This window comes from Salmo trutta, chromosome 11 (assembly GCF_901001165.1).
Source record: "Salmo trutta chromosome 11, fSalTru1.1, whole genome shotgun sequence".
Lineage (NCBI taxonomy): Eukaryota > Metazoa > Chordata > Actinopteri > Salmoniformes > Salmonidae > Salmo > Salmo trutta.
In genome coordinates this window covers 6579264-6599633 of record NC_042967.1, presented here as the reverse complement: position 1 = coordinate 6599633, position 20370 = coordinate 6579264, and the positions used below count along the sequence as shown (strand labels likewise).

The 20370-nt window shown below is 48.1% G+C and overlaps 1 protein-coding gene across 4 annotated transcripts; it reads right to left on the bottom strand.

Moving 5' to 3' along the window:
* Positions 1 to 483: 483 nt before the first annotated feature.
* On the bottom strand, positions 484 to 20303 carry kdm2aa (lysine (K)-specific demethylase 2Aa). 4 transcript variants are annotated; one of them, XM_029766096.1, is made up of 22 exons: positions 20136 to 20303; positions 14104 to 14242; positions 13799 to 13877; positions 13599 to 13645; positions 11377 to 11555; positions 11060 to 11166; positions 10779 to 10872; positions 10517 to 10670; positions 9401 to 9516; positions 9150 to 9276; positions 8561 to 8793; positions 8318 to 8395; positions 6745 to 6996; positions 6370 to 6504; positions 6029 to 6112; positions 5584 to 5898; positions 4994 to 5026; positions 3653 to 4863; positions 2807 to 2970; positions 2529 to 2675; positions 2041 to 2256; positions 484 to 1823 (listed from the first exon to the last, which is right to left on the bottom strand). In XM_029766096.1, exons 1-22 carry the CDS (start codon positions 20286 to 20288, stop codon positions 1642 to 1644), a joined length of 4245 nt encoding a protein of 1414 aa, XP_029621956.1. In that variant the 5' UTR covers positions 20289 to 20303; the 3' UTR covers positions 484 to 1641. The 4 variants fall into 4 exon arrangements, with proteins under 4 accessions (XP_029621956.1, XP_029621957.1, XP_029621958.1 ...); XM_029766097.1 differs by lacking the exon at positions 20136 to 20303 and adding an exon at positions 18746 to 19751 and having other exon boundaries at positions 1642 to 1823; XM_029766098.1 differs by lacking the exon at positions 20136 to 20303 and adding an exon at positions 16106 to 16494 and having other exon boundaries at positions 1642 to 1823.
* Between the last annotated feature and the right edge of the window lie 67 nt (positions 20304 to 20370).

Sequence of the window (20370 nt, the reverse complement as noted above, 5' to 3'; positions counted from 1 at the left end):
AGGCAGGGGTGGTATATTATGACAAGAACAGCTCAAGCAAGCAAAGAGAAACCACAGTCCATCATTACTTTAAGACATGAAAGGTCAGTCAATACAGAACAATTCAAGAACTTTGAACGTTTCTTCAAGTGCAGTCGCAAAAACCATCGAGCGCTGTGAGGACACTGGCTCTCATGTGGACCACCACAGGAAAGGAAGACCCAGAGATACCTCTACCTCTTTTTTGGTTACTACATGATTCCATGTGTTATTTCATAGTTGATGTCTTCACTATTATTCTACAATGTAGAAAATAGTAAAAAGAAAAACCCTTGAATGACTGGTTGTGTCCAAACTTTTAAAAAAAAGGTACTGTATATGGCTACTGACCTACATTTAATTTAAATCAAGACGTGTGCGCACAGTATTCATTGAAGATTTTTCTTGTTTTATTTCTTTTTTTCTTGTAAAAACCACAAATGAAAAAAAAAAAAAAAGAATTTCTGCAAAACATTTCAGAAAATATTTATATCATCGATTGCAATGCTACAGGCATGTTCCAATCCCATTGAGCAACTGCAGTACGGCAACCAACACAATTCACCAAGATCAAGTCTGCGCCCCAAATGGTATCCTATTCTCTATATAGTGCAGTACTTTTTCAAAAGTAGTGCACTATATTGGGACTAGGGTGACATTTGGGACGCAGGCCAAGAGCCCTCCGGTTCAACACTAGCAATAACATTATGGGGGATAGAGAGAGGGATGAACAAAACGTTACAACTCTAAAAAGAATGACAAAGGAAAGAGATGAATACAACAGGAGGAGGAAAATATTCTGTCAAATGAGGGAATTCAAAGACTATAACGTTAAGACCTGTAGTGGCTGGTAGTGAGAAAGGGAGTCAAGTAAAACTGAAGAGAGACTATGTATTCGTCCCAAATAGCACCCTATTCCCTACATAGTGTACTACTTTTGACTAGGGCTCCATTTGGGGACGCAGACTACTGAGCGATACAGTACGGTTTTCATCCAACAGAACTCACGGCTGTGAGCGTATCAAACAGAGGGGTGAGGATGGTGCGAAAAGAAGGAGGGACAGCGAGGGGGGGGGGGGGGTTCTAGGACAGGTTTGGCACCCGTTTGAATTTAATCATCCCGACGGCTCGGTTTTCCAAGGAGTCCATGGAGAGTTCAGCATCGAGTCTTTGACCTAGTGGGACACACCAGTCATGTCGGAGTCTTCTCCAGTCCCCTTCCCTCTCAACCCCCTCCGAAATCTAAACCCCGATTCCCTCTACCGCTTTGTGGGACCACGGCGTACAAACACCCACAGGGTTCCCATTTTCAGCCATGCAGCGTGAACAACACTAACAAGTGTCTGTGCGCTAGTCATAATTCCTAACCCGCCTAATAAACACGATGCTGCAACAGCTCATTCTACCCTCTCCTTCCACCATCCCTCCATGTCTTCTATCACCCTAAGTGAGGAGTGTGAGCGTCTTTTCACCTTTTTCCTTGCCCTCCTTTTTCTGGAGCGCTTGTTCTCCATTTCGGGGGAGGGGTGTTTGCTGCTGCCCCTCTCTCCCCCCTGCCTGGCGTGGGGTCTGTGTGCCCCTTGCGTAGGAGTACGAACGAGAGGGGTGGGGGGGGCGTCAGTTTTACGATATCCTCTGGATGAGTTTCTCCTCTGTCATACAGAACAGGACGCAGTGAGAGAGGTCCGAGATGAAGCCCTCACAGCCCTGCTGCGTCACACCTTTGCAGCCCCGCAGGTCCAGCAGCGCCAGGCCAGACGCCCTCTTCAGGTAGGCCAGACAGCCGTCCGTCAGCTTGTTACAGCCTGGGGGAGGAGGGGGGAGGAGGGCTTAGACACAGGTAGGAGGTGTACAACCTGTATGAAGGAAATTAGTGTGTGTGTGTGTGTGTGTGTGTGTGTGTACTTGCGAGGTTGATCTCAGGGATTGCAATAGGTGAGTGTGTGTGTGTACCTCCAAGGTTAATCTCTATGCATTTCATGGGATGTGTGTGTGTGTGTGTATATATATGCGTGCGCCTACCTGAGAGGCTGATCTCCGTGAGTGTGTTACGTGTGTGTGTTCCGGCGGCGGTGAGCAGGCAGACGGACTGGTCGGTGAGGTCTCTGCAGTGGGCCAGGTCCAGCCTCTCTAGCAGGGGCATGTGACGGAGGATCAGCCTCAGGGTGGAGTCACTGATGTCCAGGCCGGCTAGACGCAGCACCACACAGCCACGCAGCCGAGACCGACTGTCACAACCTGCAGGGAGAGAGGGGTCAGATACAGTACGTAACACACACACACACACTTCAATACAAATACTTACTTGCCAACCCAACCACCTAAAACACTAGATTCATTTATCATCTAGGTAATTCCCCAAAGAAACCACTACAGTCAAAAACACACACGCCCACAAACCGGTGGCCTGCTGCAGCCTGTAGGAAAAGGAGAGAGATGCAACTCCTACAGCCTGTAGGAAAAGGAGAGAGATGCAACTCCTAACACCTCAGTCAGTATTGACTAGTGACCTGGTGGTGTGACCAGGTCCCTGATCTGGGTGTCTTTGACCCCCTCGGCCCAGCGCAGGTCCAGGGTACGGAGGCACGGCAGGCTGGGGGTGGACAGGGCCGACATGGACGACCAGGAGCAACCTGCTATCATCAGCTCCTTCAGACCTGAGACAGGAGAGGGGGGGAAGGTCAATTCATCCTGCAATCTTCAGGTGTGTGTGTGTGTGTGTGTGTGTGTGTGTGTGTGTGTGTACCGGACAGGCAGCAGGGTTGAGGTGTGTGTGTGTGTGTCCTACCTGGCAGGCGGTGTATGAGCAGGGTGATCTGTTTCTTGGACACGGGGGTCCAGGAGAGGTCCAGGGAGGTGGGCTGGCGTTTGATGATGCCCTGCAGGGCCTGGGAGGAGAGAGAGGGACAACGCGATACATCCACACCGCTCCACAGACGCTTGTCACAACTCCTACAGAGAGGGAAGGAAAGGAGAGGGGGAAGAAATGAGGATCTGGACAGTCTTGTTAGATAAAGGATGGTCTCCTGTTTCTGGCTCAACAAAGCTGAAGTATTTTCCCATCCATAAAAATGACATCCCTGTCTCATCCTCTGGTGTAAAAAAACCTGCTTTATGGAGAAGCCCCATAGAAAGTGTCCTTTAGTCCACAGATTACGGAGACAGTCATGCAACGTTATCGGATGAAAAATCCTAAAACTGTATTGAAGCAGAAACAGGAAATAAACTCCTTTATCTATAGAAACAATAAGTAGGGCTGGTTATTGCCAGGGAACTCACAACGTGATGTTATCGCGATACTTCGGGGGCCGATGCGATTCTATATGGAACGCGATACTGTGATTTTAATACGATTCGATGTTCCAAACATATTGGCTCACCATTTTGCTCAGAGAGCCATGAGAAAACAAGTTTTAAAATCAGTCATGGAAATAAGATTTATAAAATTTGATCCATATTTTAAAAAGACGGAGAACAAGCTATGAAGGAAAAACGAGCACAAAAATATGACAATATTGTTAATACGATATATTGCCAAAAAAATAATATCCCAATATGCAACTGTATAGGATTCCCCCCCCCCCCCCATGGCTGTGAATGTTACTCTAATAACAGAGGGACGGGTCTGACTCACCATTTGTACCAGGCCTTACAGACAGTCATACAGCTAGCCAGCTCAGCTCTGCTCAGGTAAAGGAACACAGCCACCCACACCTCCTTCTCCCCTCCTTTCTCGTTTCCTACATCCTTGAAGGAGGGCAGCGACAAGAGCGAGGAAGGAGAGTGGGAGGTGTGGGGAGGAGGGGTGGGGGAGGCCGAGGAGTCTGAGGAGGAAGGAGAGGCAGTGTCCCTCTCCCTGTCTGCTGTGTCGCCTTGGGGATTGTTGATACGGTGACGAGGCGGCCGGCCGACTGGATTCTTGGCGGGCTGGGCCAGGCCGTTGCCGGCGGCGACCATGCCGTTTTTGTGCCGCGTCTTCCCGAGGGTTTTATGCTGGGCGTAACCTGGACCGCCGCCGTGGGTTCTGGGAGACATGGCGGCCTCCAGCTTGGGCACGATGGAGCCGGGGTGGCGTTTGGCCCTGGGGGGGCGCTGTAGGGTCACGGTCAGGTACGAGCCGTTTAGGAGGTCGTCGTTAAGGTCAGACACCAGGAGAACAGGAGGCTCTGGTTCAGAGTCTGACTGGTTCTCGTCGTCTTCCTCATCCTCGTCTTCATCGTCCACGTCCTCCCCCTCCAGGTCCCGGGCCGAGCTGTCTTCCTCATCGTCGTCTTCATCATCGTCTTCCTCGTCCGTTCTCCTCCGCCTGCGGCGTTGCCGGTGGTCTTTATGCCGGTGGTGATGCGGATCTTCCTCGCTGTCGTCATCTTCATCGTCGTCATCATCATCATCATCGTTGTCGTCCTCCTCCGACTCGTCCCTGCGTCTCTGCATCCTGGTGCCTCCCCGGAGGCGCACTCTCCCGCCTCTCTCCCTGCGCCCCCCCTCTCTGTCCCCTCGCCCCACCCCCAGCCCCCCTCTGCCACGCCTCATCTTCAGGGAGGAGTAAGGGGCCAGCCCGCTCCCACGGCCTGCCCCTCTGTGGGAGGAGCCTCTCCAAATGCCTCGCCTCCCAGTCCCGTAGCCTCTTCGAGAGGCGGAGCCACTGCCGCGAGGGCGTGGTCCGGACATCTTCCTTCCCGCGCCGCCGCCTCCGCCCCTGGAGCCTTCATCATCATCATCATCCTCCTCATCATCGTCGTCGTCGTCCTCGCTGCCCGAGTCATCGTCGTCGTCTCGACTGTGACCACGGCGACGGTAGATCTTGGCGACGCGGCCGTCGAGATACGAAGTAGACTTGCGTTTCTGGAAGGAGAGAGGGAGGAAAGGAGAGAGGAGGGAGGAAAGGAGAGGGGGAGCGAAGTATCCGTTAGGGTAAGGATGAAAAACGGTCTTTGGTTTAATTTAATACATTTTCATTGGCTGGCATGCTTACCGCGTGTAACATTTTATTCTTGTCCCCTTTCACCTGAAATCAAAAAAAAAAAAAAGACAGACATCAATGCAACAGAAATTCACTGTTCATTGAATACTGTAACATCTCTGTTGACATAATGCCTGCTGCACTGTGAAGACAGACAAGCACATTCACATCACAAGCTGCCGTTTCTCTCACTCAACCTCCGCATGCTTTGTGCTTTCGTTCAGGCGCCAAAGACTTTCTGCTCCACAAATACTGTCTCATATGGACTAGACCTGGGTTCAAATAGTTGAAAACCTCTAAATACTTTTCTTGAGTTTGCCTGGAGTGCCAGATGTGCGGGATTTGCAGTTTTGGGACTATTCTATTGGAACATTAAACTAGGGAAGCTCAAAACAAGAACAGATCAAGTATTTGAAATGACTTAAACCTCAGGTCTGATATCAACCCTAAAGCAAAGGGTTCTACATTCAGACAGTATTTGTGGAGCCCAAAGCGCCACGTCTCCCCCAGCCCCTCCCCTCGTCAGTCAGAGCAGCGATAGGCGCGTGATGATGATGTAACGGGCGGGGGGGGAAGGACGGTGGCGGCGGTAGGCCTCTCACCCTCTTCCTGTGCCCGCTTGCCCATCTCCCCGCCCGCTTGAGGCCACACTGCTGTGGTAGTAGCTGACCAGGGGAGGGAAGGGGCGCCTCTGAGGACCAGGAGGAGGGTGGGGGGTTGGGAACCAGCCCTGGGTGTAGCAGTAACACCACGCCCCAGCCCTCGTCCCCCAACCCAGGAGCAGAGCCTGGCTCCATGGAGACCCCTAGAGGCCCCTGGGAGGAGGAGAGGGTGGCGGGGGAGAGGGGGCTCGCGCCGACGCCAACGGACGCCCCGCTGTCGTCATCATCATCATCATCATCATCGGTACCCGAAGACTGACACACAGCACAGGGAGAGAGTCACGGCCGTTAGCTAGCCGGGACACAGTGTGTGTGTGAGAGAGCGTGTGAGAGAGCGTGTGAGTGAGAGAGAGAGAGCGCGTGTAGATAAAGGAGGAGGGTCTACCTCAGTGTCGGTGATTCCCAGAACACATTTGGGACACTCCCAGCAGCTGGGCAGATCTGTGTTCACCACTCCCTCCCCTGTCACCTAGAGAGACAGAGAAAGAGAGAAAGAGAGAGAGGTGGAGGGAGAGAGAAAAGGATGGTTAGAGGTAAGAGGGAGAGTTTAACCTTCATCTGTACCGATGTCATCAGACAACAACAACAAAGTGATTGTGTGTGTGTGGTCATGTGCGTTTGAATGCCGATTAGCTTGCGAGAGCTCTGGTGACTACGATGTACTTATGGCTAATGAAGCTGAAACTTGAAGGTAGGGTATAGATTGAGGAGTGTGTCGGGGGTTACCTTGAGGCAGGCGGGGTGGGCTATCTGGGCACAGTTGGAACACTCCATGAGGGTGAGGGCGAAGACTGGCCCCTCTCCTCCCTCCTGGTTCCCCTCGCCACAGAGCTCACACACCACTGACAGGGGCAGACCCGGCTGGGTGGGAGAGAGAGAGAGGAGTTAATACACAGACTAGTATATTCTGTCAGAATGAAAACACATACACAGTATACTAGCGGGGAAACAGAGGTAAAGAGTAAGGACACAGGCATCAAAGCCAAGCAGTAAGTGACACACACAGCTAGCAGAGGGAGAGTGACAATGCTTCTACTGTACAAATGAGACAGCTCACACACACACACACAACAACAAACACCCCCCCCCCCCTTCGCTCACCGCCAGACACTGTCGGAGCACGCAGGTCTGTTTCAGTTTCCCCGGCCCGCCGAACTTCTTCATGTCCCTGCAGAAGTTACAGTCCCCGCACTCCGTCCTGACGCACGCCTCGCAGCGCTTACACCGCACGCGCCGCCGCCGCAGCACGGACATGGAGGAGGCGGGCTTCTGGGGTCGCGGGGTCACCACCGTGGCAGACAGCTTGGGACGAGCCACCGGGGGAGGAGGGGGAGGGGGCTGGTACCACGACGGCTGGAAGGGTGAGGGATGAGAAGGAATGGGATAAAGGTTTAGTTTTAAAGTTTTAGGGGGGGGCGAAGGAAGGCAACAGTCCAGCACTGGGCTTAATCTGTCTCTGGAAAAGCATCCCTCTGTGGATTAAATGACCCTTCGATTTGGGAGTCAGATAATTAGATGGATTTTAAGCGTTTGAGGTGTGGAGCAGTCTAAGAAGGTGGCATAATTGCGTCTCATCTTACGACAATGTACAGTTCGCGTGTGTTAACCCTTCAGACTTGTGGGTAGAGGCCTATACGGACAGGGCGACATTGAAATGGTTCTTACAGAACAACCATTAAAAGCATATTCATAAGAATGGTAGCAACAGTTATTGGTTATTATGGGAAAATTATTCAACCAAAGTTGAGGACAACAGTTCAGCTGACAAGGTTGAATCCAAACATTAAGCTTGATTTTATGTGCATTTTACATTTCCTGTAATCTGGATACTTCAGTAACATAATAAAAAATAAATTATTTAATTCAATGCACTTTTATGTGAAGAGTCTTCCAACTCTAAAAGCGTCCTTTTTGAGCTCTCCTAGCTGTGCCGTTGAGGAACTAGAGCAAGCAGACTTGTAGTTGTTTCGTTTGGAACACAGCCCTGCATCCCCAACATCACACAATTACTGTTGTTTACACTGTCCAAAAACATCATTATAAACTGCAGTCTGGGTCAGGTGGGCATCATTGAAAACTTGTTTCTATTGCCAACATGACTAGCTAAGTTATAAGGTACGATCTTAGTGTTTGGCGTTCACACGGCAATTCAGAGACAGATCGGAATTTCGGTGTGCGTAGGACGAGTGCATTCGTGTGCGTGATACGCCAAATATTTTCTTCACAATAAACAAACACAGGCTCATTCTGTTCAGAACAGGTTATGACACCATGCCATCTTGTAACTGTACATCAGTGATCAGAGACGTTGACGCTGTATATGACACGAGTTTGTGAAGGAAATGACCTTCACATGGAAATGTGAAGGTCACATTTGGACTCACAGGTGTTTGGCTCGCTTGTATGACGTCAAAGCGGTGTTTATTATCGTCCTCAACATTTCATCTTTCAAAATACATCGAGTCCTCATAATTTAAAAGCATTTTTGTCTCTCAGACCCCCCTCAAGTTTATAACGGCTGTCAGGAGCTGTGAAGCGGAGAACCTGAGCTCTGACGTCGGGTACAGCATGTTACCGTACAGCCGCTGGCGTCCCAAACCTGCCAATCTGAACCCGTTTGAGTGTAAACGGTTACTATGAGCATGTGACTGAATGTGGCGCGTGTCCTTCTCACCCTAGTGGGCCACTTGACGATGGGCTTTCCAGTGTAGGACAGTTTGGGGATGTCATTAGCATGCTCCTTCAGCAGGGCCTTAGAGAAGACAAGAAGGTTAATACATGAACAAAAGACACACACTTTATAAAACATGCCATTCCACAGACGCCTTTATCTAAAGTGACTTAGTCACGCGGTCATCCATTTTGATATTAGGATATTTAACTCTGTCAGACACAACCCTACCCACCCAGCACTCACCCTGATGTCGTGCAGCAGAGCGGGAGCATTGTGTATGCCCGCCGGGACACAGTTCTTCTGTGAGGGCAGCGACTCCAGCTTCCCCAGCAGGTTCCACAGCCCCTCCAGCTCAAAGGGCGTCAGGTGAACCTTCACCCCGGGCTTAGAGCCCCGCGTCGGGGGAGCCTCCTCTTCATCCTCCTTCTGGGTGTGACCGTTGACTGACTCACAGGTGGAGGGGTCTCTCGTAAGACCTGGAGGGAGGGAGGGAGGGAGGGAGAGATTAAGAGGTGGAGCTGGAAAGAGAAGACACTTCACAGAGCAAGTCAAGGTTTGTAGTCTAACGTAATACGGAGGACGCACGGCTCAAGTTATAGCTCTTGTGTTGTCATTCAAACGTAATCACCTAATATAGAATAATGATGGTTAGGGGGGTGAGAGAGAGGGAGGGAGGGGGGGTGAGAGAGAGAGAGTGAGAGAGTGAGAGAGAGAGAGAGAGTGAGAGAGCGAGAGGGGGTGAGAGAGAGAGCGAGAACAGAGAAACAAAGAGAGAGACAGAAACAGAGAAACAAAGACACAGAAGCAGAGAGAGGGTAGTGTTGGCACTGACCGATGCCCAGGGAGTGTTTCTGGAAATCAGGCGTGAGGTAGGAGGTGTTGGTCAGACTGAAGAGGTATCTCTCCAATACGTACCAACACATCTCATAGTAGAACGGGTAACGGAACTTAGCTGGTACCTGCACAGACACCAAGCTCAACTTATTAGTAACTTCCACTACATACACAGGAACTTCTCTTCTACGAGTGCTCAGGAATAAAAACAGAGGAGAGAGAGAGTGTGTCTGTGTGTGTCTGACCCACCCGTGTCCTGTCCTCGATGCTGTAGATGTTGAGTTGCATGGGGATGTTGAAGCTGTGGAGGAAGTTTCCCCCAAACACCAGGGTGTCCACTGGAGTGTAGACCGCATGGATCCAACCTGACAGGACAAACAAAGATAAAACATTAGAAACAGGAAAACACCACTAGGATCAAACGGTTAAATATCTGTATGTGCCAAAGCACAAGTACAATTCAAAGTGTATTTATTATGGATCCCCAGCAGCTATTCTTCCTGGGGTCCAGCAAAATTAAGGCAGTTATACATTTTTTTTAAACATTACAATATACAGTGAGGGAAAGAAGTATTTGATCCCCTGCTGATTTTGTACATTTGCCCACTGATAAAGAAATGATCAGTCTATAATTTTAATGGTAGGTTTAATTGAACAGTGAGAGACAGAAGGGGGACAGGACAACTTCACCGCATCAAAGGGACGATGGACGGGGCCATGTACCGTCAAATCTTGGGTGAGAACCTCCTTCCCTCAGCCAGGGCATTGAAAATGGGTCGTGGATGGGTATTCCAGCATGACAATGACCCAAAACACATGGCCAAGGCAACAAAGGAGTGGCTCAAGAAGAAGCACATTAAGGTCCTGGAGTGGCCTAGCCAGTCTCCTGACCGTAATCCCATAGAAAATCTGTGGAGGGAGCTGAAGGTTCGAGTTGCCAAACGTCAGCCTCGAAACCTTAATGACATTGTATATAGTCTTATTTTTTTCTACTGCATCATTGATTGTATGTTGTTTTACTCCATGTGTAACTCTGTGTTTTTGTATGTTGTCGAACTGCTTTGCTTTATCTTGGCCAGGTCGCAATTGTAAATGAGAACTTGTTCTCAACTTGCCTACCTGGTTAAATAAAGGTGAAATAAATAAATAAATAAAAAAATGACTTGGAGAAGATCTGCAAAGAGGAGTGGGACAAAATCCCTCCTGAGATGTGTGCAAACCTGGTGGCCAACTACAAGAAACGTCTGATCTCTGATTGCCAACAACGGTTTTGCCACCAAGTACTGTCATGTTTTGCAGAGGGATCAAATACTTATTTCCCCTCACTGTATGTACACCAGATTTCACTACATATTAAGTGGGTACCTGAAGGGATCATGAAGGTATAGCCCTGCTTCAGCTCTATCCTCTGACAGTCCTGGGCCTTGTCTCCCAGGAAGATGTCTCCCTGTTTCCCTGACAACACCCAGTCCTCATACAGCTCCAGGTTCTGAGGCGTGGGCGGGATTAGCCAGAACACCTGACAGGAAGTAAAGGGTCAGAGGTAAGAAGTGAGAGGAAACAAGAGTCGCTCTTACGCGAGTCAAGTCCAAGTCGTACAGAGTGAGTTCAAGTCGTTCGCTCTTACCTTGCCACCCCTCAGTATGTGGTACCAGACCGAGGAACCTCCGAAGTCGATGTGGAAGTCCGTGTAGCAGCCCTGCACACTCATTAGACAGTACCTGGAACGGAGGTTGGAGGGAAAAGAAGGGGGAAAGAGAATGCAGTTGATGAGGGAGAGGGACTCACTTCTGCACTTTGGGGTACGGCATGTCTGTGATGGGAGTTGGTGGACCCTGCAGACCCTGGTCAATAGTTGTGCACTACATAGGGAATAGGGTGCCATTTGGGGACACATTTGAGCCTTACTTCTGCACTTTGGGGTACTGCATGTCTGTGATGGAGTTGGTGGAGTCTCTCTGTCTCTCCTTCAGGTGCCGAGGCCACATGTTGTCCACCCAGTCTATGATGTCCACCTGATAGGACACACAGGAGGAGGTAAGAACAGACAGCAGGGTGTGTGTGTGTGTGTGTGTGCCAAAATGCATTTGTGTGTCTGCGTGCTAATATGCCTGTATGTGTGTGTGTCTCAGACTGGCAAACACGGGCCTCCGGATCAGGTTCGTCAGCTTGGTGTGTGTGAGCGTGTCCGTGCGTTCCTATGTATGCATGTATGTCAGACTGACCGATGTAGGCCTCTGGACCAGGTTCTCCAGTTTGGTGTGACTAAACTCCAGGCTGATGACGTTGTAGAGTTTGTCCCTCTGGGAGGGGGGCGTCTCGTAGTAACGTCTCCACTGGGCCATAGACATCTCTATACCCTTCTGAGTGCTCACATCCATCACGTCGATCATACGCCTGCTGCCTGGGAGAGCCAAGGAGGGAGAGAGAGAGAGAGAGAGGGGGGGGGGGGGCAGACAGATGGGTGATATGGTGAGGGAGGAACAAAGGAGAGAAAGAGGAGACAGACAAAAAGGTGAGAGGAGGAAAAGGTAAGAGTATTTTGTATTTTACTGGGATCCCCATTAATTGTTGCTGAAGCAGCAGCGACTCTTCCTGAACATGAAATAATACAGAACATCAATAGACAAGAGTTCAAGGGCTGAACGACACCAATTTAAAATGAGAGTAGGACAACAAAAGGGTCCTACTGAGAAATACCCACACATCAGTACATGTACAGTGCATTCTAAAAGTATTCAGACACGTTGCCTTTTTCCACTTTTTGTAACGTTACAGCCTTATTCACAAATGGATCAAATCTACACAAAATACCCCATAATGGTAAAGCAAAAACAGCTTTCGAATTTTTTGCAAATTTTTTAAACTAAAACAGAAATACCTTATTTACATAAGAATTCAGACCCTTTGCTAAGAGACTTGAAATATTGAGCTCAGGTGCATCCTGTTTCCATTGATCATCCTTGAGATGTTTCTACAACTTGATTGGAGTCCACCTGTGATAAATTCCATTGATTGGACATGATTTGGAAAGGCACACACCTGTCTATATAAGGTCCCACAGTGGACAGTACGTCAGAGCATTAACCAAGCCATGAGGTCGAAGGAATTGTCTGTAGAGCTCCGATTGTGTCGAGGCACAGATCTGGAGAAGGGTACCAAAACATCCCTGCAGCATTGTAGGTCCTCAATAACACAGTAGCCTCCCTCATTCTTAAATGGAAGAAGTTTGGAACCACCAAGACTCTTCCTAGAGCTGGCTGCCCAGCCAAACTGAGTAATCAGGGGAGAAGGGCCTTGGTCAGGGAGGTGACCAAGAACCAAAGTCACCAACAGAGCTCGAATTCCTCTGTGGAGATGGGAGAAACTTTCAGAAGGACAACCATCTCTGCAGCACTCCACCAATCAGCCCTTTATAGTAGAGTGGCCAGACGGAAACCACTCCTCATTAAAAGGCACATGACAGCCCGCTTGGAGTTTGCCAAAAGGCACCTAAAGGAATCTCAGACCATGAGAAACAAGATTATCTTATGATGAAACCAAGATTGAACTCTTTGGCCTGAATGCCAAGCATCACGTCTGGAGGAAACCTGGCACCATCCCTACGGTGAAGCATGGTGGTAGCAGCAGCATGCTGTGGGGATGTTTTTCAATGGCGGGGAGGACCTGCAGAGAACAATGGGAGAAACTCGCCACATAAAGGTGTGCCAAGCTTGTAGCATCATACCCATATATGCATAAAAACCTGTTTTTGCTTTTTCATTATGGGGTATTTAATCAATTTTAGAATACGGCTGTAACGTGATAAAATGTGGGAAAGGTAAAGGGGTCTGAATACTGACTATCAGTTAATTAGGTCAGATGGGGAGAGGCCTTGTTCTGTGAGGTGTTGTTCTGAAGCATTTTTTTGCGGTTTGCTTGAGATGGGTGTTCCATGAAATAATGGCTCTATAGAATACTGTGCGTTGCCTTGAATTGGTTCTGGATTTGGGGACTGAAGAGACCCCTGGTGGCATGTCTGGTGGGTAAGTACGCCTGTCAGAGCTATATGGAAATTGATTATACAGACAATTTGGAAATTAACACAATATTTCTCACAAGAATTGATGCTGTCAATCCCTCCTGTACTTTGAGCAGAGAGAGACTGACATGCAGACGGTTCTGCTCTGCTCTGGGCCAGCTGCAGATTTTCTAAGTCCTTCTTTGCAGCACTTGACCATACCACTATTAGATCAAACTAGAGCCTGCAGGCTTGTTTGGTCGACTGTGGTGTTAAAAACGGGAGGGAGGGAAATAAAGGAGATGTAAATGAGGGAGTGTTAAAAAAGACAAAAGAAACAGAGGAAGAGAGTTAGCATAGAAAGAGAGTGTGGGTGAAGATGATAAATTGGAAAAAAAGGGAAGAGGCGTGTTTGGATAGAAACACCGGAGGAGGGTGGAATCTTACCAACAAATATCTTGACGTCGTTCACACTGAAGTCTGGATCTGGCATCCTTTAGAGAGCACAACAAAGCAAAACAAACCGGGGTTACATATTACTCATGGAGACTTACAGACTAATGCAACTTCAGCCATTCTAACTGCCCCAGAGAGAATAAAGGAAGTGTGTTTCCAACAGAGTTTGGAGGGGGAAGAGGAGGACGTACTTGATGCCCAGTCCGTCTGGCTTCTCAAAGATGATCGGGTCCCTCAACCCACCTCTTTGGATGTACTCAAACGTGAGGTCTGGAAAAACCACACACGATAATCCATAAACTAAACAGGAATCCTCAAAGCTACTCAAGTTTGTAACCCTATAGCATGCTTCTACTGTCAAAAGAAGTGCATTATATAGGGAATAGGGTGTAATTTCAGACACAGCCAATGTCTCCAATATTTAGCCACAGCCAAACCCTCCACTGTAGAAGGACATATAGATATAGGATTACGATGACCCCCCCCCAACACTGACCTTTCCCCTCCATGCGTTTCACCCTGTCTGAGGTGAACCTCTCGCTCCTCAACTTCTCCTCCAGGTCAAAGGTCCTCTTCCCCTCGATCTCGTCGTCCGAGATACCATCGTCATGGTAGCGCCGCCTCGTGCCCGACCGCTGGAGTGAGGAGGAAAAAGAGGGGGAAGAGGGGAGAGAGGAGGAGCAAAATAGAATAGGAAAGAGGAATGTGAGGAAGAGGGAATAAAGAGCAGAGATTTACCTCAATGTGTTCAGCAGCTGTATACCCTTTTAAATACCATCTAGCACCATTTTAGGGTATTTACGGTACTTCTGTAATAGTTAGGCTTAATACTTCTAGGTTCTTCAAGGTATTTTTGTAACATGTAACGCTACTTAAAGACAGCAGCGTTAACAATGCTCCCACAGTTACCTGCTGCTCCCTCCTACAAAAAGAAACCTGCTCTCGTGCCAAGAGACTGAAGAGTCAATACAACACCACACACTGGGGCAAGGAAGAATGAACATACCCACACAAACCCATATCAACACAGAACACTGATGTTCAGACTAGGGTATCAATTGTCTAATGTAGCCCATCATACTAATTTCCCCTCACAATGACTCTCCCTTCTCTCAGGGATGGATGGGGGAGATAAAGAGAGAGGGAGAGAAAGAACAGGGGGGTGGATACTTGGAGCCTTTCTTTACCCAGTGCTTCAAGGGCACAACTGATGATAGAAGGATAATTCCCCCTCCCCTTCCCCCTGCTCAATATTGTCCCCCATCCCCACTACTATCTGTCAGCCGGGAAAGCTCGATGCTTCATTGATGGTGGTGCTCCTCCATCTTTCCACTCCTGGGCAACAATTGCCAGGCTAACTGGTTGTCGTTCCAATCTAACCATCTAGAAAATGTAAAGTCCAATGAAATTTCAACCTAGGTTTATAAGATATTAGGTAGAAGTAAGTCCATAGATTTTAAGTTTGTAAAGCAGCTGGCAACGCAAGTTCAAGAGGACACATAAAATTGATAAATATGAGCAAAAAAATATCTAGTTATCCAATGTCCGCCCCCACTCATCCTCAAGAACACATGCTAGGTTATAGTAAACCCCCTTTTAGTGTCCATCCATTCTCACCACCTTGCATTGGGTTGACAGCTTCCAATGATTGAACTCACCATGCTTTTTTCAAAAAACCTAGGTAGGTAATAACATAAAAGCAATCTGGCTGACATGTAGGCCCCCATAAAATCGTTTATTTATGGCCTGAATCCACACTCTTTCCCCCAAATCCCATTTTCTCCGTTTTGTTTTTCCATGTTCCCGTGAAACGTTTCCCCCCCAGGTTTAAAAAAAAAGAAATACGACAACAATGGATACACCACATCAGGAGACTACTTTTGAGGTCTTGGAAAAATCTAAGACATTTGTAATTATGGGTGTAGTTACCCTTTAAAGCAAGTGCGCATGCCCTTTGGTTAACAGTGTTTCTGTAGCGCTCATGTGATTGCAGAGTCTGCAAAAACAAACGGCCATTGGATTGACGTAAATAATCATGATATCATTCTGCCAGAAAGGCAGAGGCCACTTTTCAGTTAACGTTTAACTGATGAGTTTTTTTGGGGAAAGCCTGTCCATCTACCAGCAGACGGTTATCATTAGCAGTATCGCTAACAGCTACACAAAGTGGACCAGGGAGTGGGCGGGGGGGGGTCCAGCAGCCCAGAGACAACAATAAGAGATGTCGGAGAACGCAATCTCTCCGCCCGTCTCACACACACCTCTAAAACATCCTCAGCCGGCCCTGAACACACACACCTCTAAACATCTACAGCCTGAACATAAAACACACACAACTCCTTGCGAACACCGCACAATGTGAAACGACCTCGCTGTACTGTCCACCAGTCAGCCACAAGCCAATGCCACTCCACAGCAGGACATTAAACAGCACTGGTATCCACCGCTGTAGCAGCCAAATCAGTCACACCGGATGCAGCACGAGGCACCTGCCCTACCTCCAATATCTCACTGCCCATCTGCCAGCCGCCGCAATCCTCCTTGGCTCCTGGCAGCCCAGCCCTTCAAAAAGACAACCCCGGCCCAGTGAATTCAAAATCCATTATCCATCTTTAAGCCAGGTTTGAGGAGAGAGCTTTGTTCCATTCAGGCGCTTTGGTAGAGGAGACGGACAACGGCATTGCAGTGAATTGCAGCGAGCGGTGTAATGCAGCGCGCCAGTCCGTCTGTGCTCCCCTGGGCCGGTGCCCAGTACAGCGGACAGTGGCTGCGTGTGCCCAAATGGCTCCCTAGATAATGCACTACGTAGGGAATAGGGTGCCATTGGAGACACAGACAGTGACACAGCATACCGTCTCTCAGCGACGCACTACGCTGCCACAGCACCCGGCGAAACCAACAACCTTTAACGGAGACATCACACAGACCAGCTGCTGGTCACACACAAACACACCGCAGTGTCCAGCTCCACCTAGTATTCCCAAGGCGGGAATTCGGCTTGCATGACGACAAACTTTAGAGAGAGAAACAGTCTGGAGGGGTGCGAGAGGGATCCGTCTGGGAGATGCCTTGGCTGGGGAACGACGGACAGCCAGGGCCCCTGTCTAGATCAACTCCTGGGTCTCCTGGCCGCCCACTCACTCAGCTACTGAAGAAACAATGGACGGCCCTGAGCTACACAATCACACCACGACGCCTGAGCAACCAGAGTGGGTAAGGGCCGACGCAGTATCTAACCGCATTGTCCATGTTTATTATCAAAGATCATCACCAAAAGACGGGTTTCGGAGCCAGTACAAGCAGGTTTACAGATTCTCTCTCTCCCCCTCACTGCAGCAATCCAGTATCCTCTGTTTTTCCTCTCCATTTTATTCTATTTCTCTCCTTTTCTCTTGCCCTTTCCCTCTCTTGCAGTGTGCCTTGGGGAATCCTGTGGGATGGAGAGAGACTCGACACACCTCGCACCTTCAGTGTCACCATTACATCCCTCTTCCTCTCTTTATCTTTCTTCCTCCTCTTTTCCCACATCCCTTCATCCCCGGCATAGTGCAGCAGCATCTCTGTTCGCCATTCTCCGCCTCTCTTTTTAGAGAAAAAGAGGCCTGCAGTCTATCCAGCTCTGTCATCCTTTCGCCTCTGCAGTGTATCCACCCCCCCCCCCCTCCCATCATCTCCATCCGCATTTCTGCTCACATGGCCAGTCAGGCAGCCAGCCTCTCCAGTAACTTCTCTCGCTTCACACAGAGCAGACAGCGTGCTCTCACCACAGTGTCCTCTCCACTCACACACTCCAATTCTCCTGTTTCGTCACTTACACCGTTGTACTCCATGCAATATGCCTTCTGGAAATGCATGGCTCAAAGTACAGGCAAAGAAAGAGCTCCCTCCCTAACAGACCAGAGGCTAAGAGATGTCGACCTGACCACTACCGCCTCAATCTCAAACTATTCATAATTGATAAAACTTTATCTCTGCATCAGAGGAGTGATGCTGCCTGGCTACTGCTCTGAGCGATACATGTTCTGCTTCTGCTCCTACAAGCGTGACTATCGTCTCAAACTCAACTTTAACAATCACAACACACACACACACACACACACCTCCATTGTACATTATAGACATAACGTCCACGGTCCATTGTCTAGTAACAGCCTTTTTGTGTCACCTCACCTGTAACTATCCAGATTCTACACAGTCAGGTAGGCTGAGACCCTAGTCACCCTACTAAACCCTGCAGAACAGATTCAAATTCTCTCAACAGGCGTGAAGCCAAGGATACTCCTGAACAAACCAGAAATGCAATTACAATCACATGCAAAAAGAAAAAAAAAAGTTTACTCACCTCAAACCCATCAATCAATAATCTTATCTGGCATGTTGGACCCTCAATCAAAAACACACCATATAACAAAAATGTGCAATATTCCTTTTCAAGGATTTAACTAGATCAGACACTAATCCCAGCCATTGCCCAACCCTGTGTTCACCGCTCCAGACAGAGTTGATCTGGTCCTCTTTAACCAAATGTCTTCTGCTCGGTTTGTTTTTACGATGTTTTGGTGCGACTGTGACATGATGCACCCTCCTGGCAGGGTTTAACCCCCCAAACAATGGACCCATGAACCTGGCTCGTTTTAAATGACACCCGCTTCCCTTTATAATGCACTACTTTTGACCAAAAAGCCTGTTTTCCGTGCTCTCTCAAATTACAGTCAAGAGTGCCAATCTGGACTACATGACACCATCAAGCAAGACAAGTCAGAGACAAACTTCTCAGCTTTTTGGTATTGGACACAAATTAAATTGTTACTTAGGGGGGAAAAAACACTACAGTTATTCCCATAACCTAAATTATGAGGTACTGGAATCGAAACGCAGACGAGTAACGTATTAACTCACTTCCTCTCTCTGACTGTCTTTACAATCCCAACATCTCAATCCATATGCATAGTTTAAAAACACACACCAAATCATTAAATATCCATACCGCGCACCTTTCAATATAGTTAGTAACTACCGGTAGTCCATGCCATTTCAGATCGTTCATCACCAACGTCTAACGTAACGTCAGCTAAGAACTCTCACTACAGACAAAACAGGGAGACATTGAAATAACGCTGGGCAAACTAGTTACTTACCAGTCGCTTGCTGAATCGTGGACGACGCTTATCTTCCATGTTTTATGACTGTCACTTGAGACAGTGGACTGCTTTGGTAGGCGGTTCGCCGATACACGTGGGTACCTGACTGCGCTGTCAAGCTGCTGAACACAACTAGATCGTGATTGGAAATATAGTTTGACTTTATTTGACAGAGCTAATTTAACTTAAACAATACACTACTAGAAAATAGCTACGTCTACTGTCACTTGCGGGTTAAAATAGCCTTTCAAATCGGACAAACTACATTTAAAATACAGTCAGCAACGTAGCCAAGTTAATACATTTTGACACCGTACGAATAAAGAGCGTTTACACATTGTAACGTTTTTGTTTGTTTGTTACAGCTAGCGGTAGATAATTACCACTAGGACATAGCTAGTGAAATAGTAGAGGCTAGCTATCCCCCACTAAAGGGAAGCATTGTTGTCGATCACCAAAACAAAACCCTAATCGAGAGAATGTGATTAACTAGCAAGTTTTAGTTTGTGTTTATAGCGCCAATATTGCATTTGGGATTATAGTGTGGTTCATTATCTAGCGTTTAGCGTGTTTTAGCTAAAGTTAGCTATAGAGTGTAGCTTACTATTGATACAATTTAGACACTTGTCTGGCTAGTTTTAGGGGGGGGGTGAGTGGGGGGGTTACCAGTCCTGGGTTATTTGCGGCAAGTAACCTTAGTTCACACACATTTTCTTATGCTGAACAATAAACTATTAGCTAAACTAAAACGAACGTCCGAGTTTAAAATACAACAGCAGACAGCAAGCAATCTATTATTTCCAAGGGAACTTTCCGTTGTGTCTTTTGGAAAACTCCACCCAAAGAGTTTAGGAAATCGTTAAAATCGGGTAATAAATGACAATTAAGTTCTGTTAAAATCGACAGAGAACGCTGGTTTAAATCGCAGTTTTATATGTATAATATCCGATAAAGTCGGCGGTCAGCCATCCGCCGCCATTTTCATCTCGTCACAAAACGCCACTAGTTCCTCAAGATCCGCCTACTACAACAAAATCGTCCAACGACAGCAAAGCCGGTGAGGCGCTAAATGGTCGGTAATTATGTCACTCAGAAATTACATTGTCGATAGGGATTGGACAAACATACAACAAAAAGTGTAAACGACACGTGAATTACCAATTACATTGCAAGTTATTGGACGACTCGAACTCCAATTGGCGACCATTTTGCTACCATCTTCAGAGGAGAATAATAATTGGTCAACATACAAAAGGGGTCAAGAAGGCAGCCAATGAACTATCACGCAATTCAGACATCGTGTTACCCAACTCAACCTTACAAAAATTGCCAGACCTGCCATACAACTTATGAACCCTTAAAAATCAAATGTATTTCTGTTACACACCACCATGATTGAGTAGAACTGTTCAAGGACGGTCGACAGGCGTAGTCTGCTTCCTGGCTTCTGCTGTGTCTTGACTCCCGGAGCTTTGCATTGCTGAGACACGTTTTCTGGGAAGCTACTTCTGTCTTGGGTTGCTACAGCAAAGCCGCCCATTCATGGCAGTTGTAATCCGGAAGCGGCTGTCTATTGGTCCCACAGTTGGGTGGATGGCAGCAATTGGAGGCTTTGGCCTGCC